Consider the following 3,474-nt stretch of genomic DNA (forward strand, 5'->3'; position numbering starts at 1 on the left):
GATATTACAAATAATCCCTTCAAGTATTTTAACGTCACTCACTTATTTAATTATTGATTATTTATTATTCTAGAGCATTTTTAACGGGAAGTATTATAATCTTCTAAAAGAGTTATTACGCGTGTCATAATTAACGATGGTCGAATGATGTTGATGGTTGAACCAAAATGGAAGCATGGGATGTTTGATAGGATTATAGTCTTAGAAAATATTTGTTGGTGGAATGTAGGGTGTGAGTGGCGCGGCAAGCTCCGGTTAAGTCCTAACAGCCAATAAGGTGAGTTTCGTGTGAATTTTGTGGTTGTTTGCATGAAAAGTTGATTCTAAATTATTTGCAATTATATGCTACTGTTGTTATTGCTATGGATATTTGTGTGAAATTTTGTGAATTATTTCATATAAAAGGGTGAAAATGGTGGGTGACATATAGGGAACAGGTGTATTTACACGGTCTTATTATTAGTCGTCGTACGAGGTGTTAGTACGCGGCGGAGAGCTTACGCTCTGTTTATCTAGACGTAAGCATATTTGTTGTGCCCGGCGGAGGGACTCGTTCCCTGAAAGTGACAGTAGTTCCCTAATGTGTCACCAAGGGTGGAAAGAAATGAAAAGATTTATATTGATAAATTGTTGCATTATTTTTATTTTATTGACGTCAATATGCATGAAAACCACGAACTCACTAGGCCCTAGGCTTACCCATTAGAATCTTTAAATGCACGCAACCCAGGAAATTACGTAGCAAGTGGCAGCGGGAATGGAAAGGATAAGGTTCAGACTTGAAGAAGGCGACAAGTTTTGAGGAAGACGTGGCGCACCAAGTGTTTAATTAAATTTCTAATTGCTTTCGCTATTATTATTAATAATTACTTTAGTATTTGAATCTTGATTTTTGGAAGTTTTGGGACTATGTTAAGTTATATTTATATTTGAAATTTGGGGTGTTACAAGTTGGTATCAGAGCGTGGTTTAAGCAGATTAGTCGTTGTTTAAACGCCTAAGCTTAAACGGGAGGAGCGGTACATCGCCTAATCTGGAATGCGTCTCGTTTGTAGGTACTATGGATCATGGAAAGGCAATCGTCGATGGTGGGGTGTCAGTTGAGGGTACTAGTGGGTTACTTCCCCACGAGAAGTTGAAGGCCGAGTCAGAGCTCTCTGACTCGGAAGGCAATCTGGAACCAACGACCCCACTCAGCCTCTCTGAACGGGATGAAGAAGACGAGGATGTGGAATCCGAGGTGGAGCCCGAAGAAGATTGTAACAGCCCGGAACCTCAGGTATTATTAAATTATGTTTTTGGGGTGATTTAAAGGGGGACTCGGCGAGTTGGAGCCTAGACTCGCCGAGTAGGATCGCAGACTTGGTCGCGGGATCGCGACGGGACTCGACGAGTCCAGGCATGGACTCGGCGAGTCGACGCTGTGCAGCAGAAACCCTAACCGTTCAGTTTGAATCGTATATAACGCCTCTTAGGCCGTCATTTGCAGTCTTTTGATCGATTGAAAGGGATCCTAATTGTTGTGGACGTCTAGGGCAAGAGAGAAAGCTATTGGAACTTGGAGGAACTTGCTAGGCAAGAAGAAGAAGAAATTGGCCAAAGGAATATCAAGGAGGATCAAGTTCTGAGGTTTGGGGAACACAGAAGGAACGTTCTCAGGTAATACTCGGACCAAAATCTGTTATCTTGATGTGTCTATGAGTTTAGGGTTTATGAAACCCATTTAGGGATTAGATGGGTTATTATGTTGTTACCCAAACGCTTTTACCCCCAGTAATGAGATGTTTAGATGTCCAGAGGGTCCCATGGTTGTATACCTTGGGGCCATACGTGATTCAGGAAGCAGTTACTCGTCTGCATGGCATGGACTCGCCGAGTTGTTCTTCAGACTCGGCGAGTAGCTTGAAGATGTACTGGGACTCGCCGAGTTGTTCTTCAGACTCGGCGAGTGGAGTCGGGGTGGCCCCGCGATTCTTCCAGGAGTAACTCGTCGGGTCGAGGAGGGTACTCGACGAGCAGATAAGGAATCTCAGAAAGTTGAAAGACGTCTAGACTCGCCGAGTCGCCATGGGACTCGCCGAGTCCAGTCGAGTTGACCGTTGACCAGAGTTGACCTAAGTCTGACTTCTTAGGGATAGTCACACTTAGATGATATGAGTGCTAATGAGTTATGTAATGTTATAGGAGGGTTGTAGCTCGTTGGTTTGTGCACGAGTGATTTCAGGAGTTGCTAGTTTCAGCATTTACGAGGTGAGTCTTCTCACTATACTGTACCCGGAAGGGTTTGACTGTATGACCGGAAGGTCGGATATGTTATGTGATATGTATGCTATATGTGGTAAGTTAATTGTTATGTATGCTATGTATGATATGTGGGCCGGAAGGCATTTATGTATGGGCCGGAAGGCGTTGATATGAGGACCGGAAGGTCAGGGCCTGGAAAGGCGTATGTGTGTAAGTGTATATTGGGGAACTCACTAAGCATTTATGCTTACAGTTGTCGTGCATGTATTTCAGGTACTAGCGAGGACCGTGGGAAGGCGCCGGCATGATCGATACACACTGAAGATTGTTTTATGATCTTGGGAGTTTGAATAATTGTATTGACCGAATGATTATACTATTTATGCCCTGTTTTTAATGGAATAATTATGTTTTAAAAATAAAAATTTGCTTGAAAAATTTGAGTTGTTACAAAGATCCTGAGGAGGAGCCCGAAGAAGATCCTGAGGAGGAGCCCGAAGAAGACCCCGAGGAGGAATCCGAGGGAAATCACGTGGAGTACCATGCGGAGCAAAGATACGAAACGTTCCATATGCCTTATGTGGAGTACACGCCAACTAGTCCTGGTACCTACTGGGAGCGACTTTATAAAGATGAAATGCCACAGGCACAGCTCGAGATTCACAGTTTAAAAAGAAAGATTGAAGAGATAGATGAACATAGGTCAAGGCTCGTACAGGAGAACCAAATAAGGGTTGATGCTGCTATGAAAAGTAAACGCAAGATACAAAGGTTGGAACAGGAGGTGTCAGAGCTAAGGAAACTGACTATCACTAAGTTGTGGGAAGGGTTTGTGGCTTGGGCAAAACAAGCCAAGGCCACGACTTACGGATTACTAGATAAGGTGGTTGGAAGAGAACCACCTCAGGCCGAGGTGTTGGTCATTCAAAGTGGTCCCGGAGATCGAAAAGCTAAAAAGATAAGGAAGTACTTGAAGGAGGGAAAGAGAATATTGAAATATGATGACATCGTTTTTAAAAATTAGAAAGTAGGAGTGCAATGATTTGTCTTTTTTGTTTCTTTTTTTTTTATTATTTCTCTTGGTTGTTGGCTTGAGTGACTTGATGTGAACAAGACGTATGCCTATTTTTGAAGTTTTTGGAATAAAATTTATGTTTGTTATACTTATTGTGTTATAAACATAAATATGTAGTTGATATGTCTTCACGAAGATCTGGGAGGTTCACTAGG

General features: G+C 42.5%; 1 protein-coding gene across 1 annotated transcript; it reads left to right on the plus strand.

Annotated features, from left to right (window-relative positions):
* Positions 1-1,060: 1,060 nt before the first annotated feature.
* On the plus strand, positions 1,061-3,268 carry LOC128126061 (ribosome biogenesis protein ERB1-like). Its single transcript, XM_052763785.1, has 2 exons — positions 1,061-1,259; positions 2,700-3,268. The coding sequence occupies exons 1-2, from the start codon at positions 1,061-1,063 to the stop codon at positions 3,266-3,268; spliced, it is 768 nt and encodes a 255-aa protein (XP_052619745.1).
* Positions 3,269-3,474: the final 206 nt, after the last annotated feature.

This window comes from Lactuca sativa, chromosome 5 (genome assembly GCF_002870075.4).
Source record: "Lactuca sativa cultivar Salinas chromosome 5, Lsat_Salinas_v11, whole genome shotgun sequence".
Classification (NCBI taxonomy): domain Eukaryota; kingdom Viridiplantae; phylum Streptophyta; class Magnoliopsida; order Asterales; family Asteraceae; genus Lactuca; species Lactuca sativa.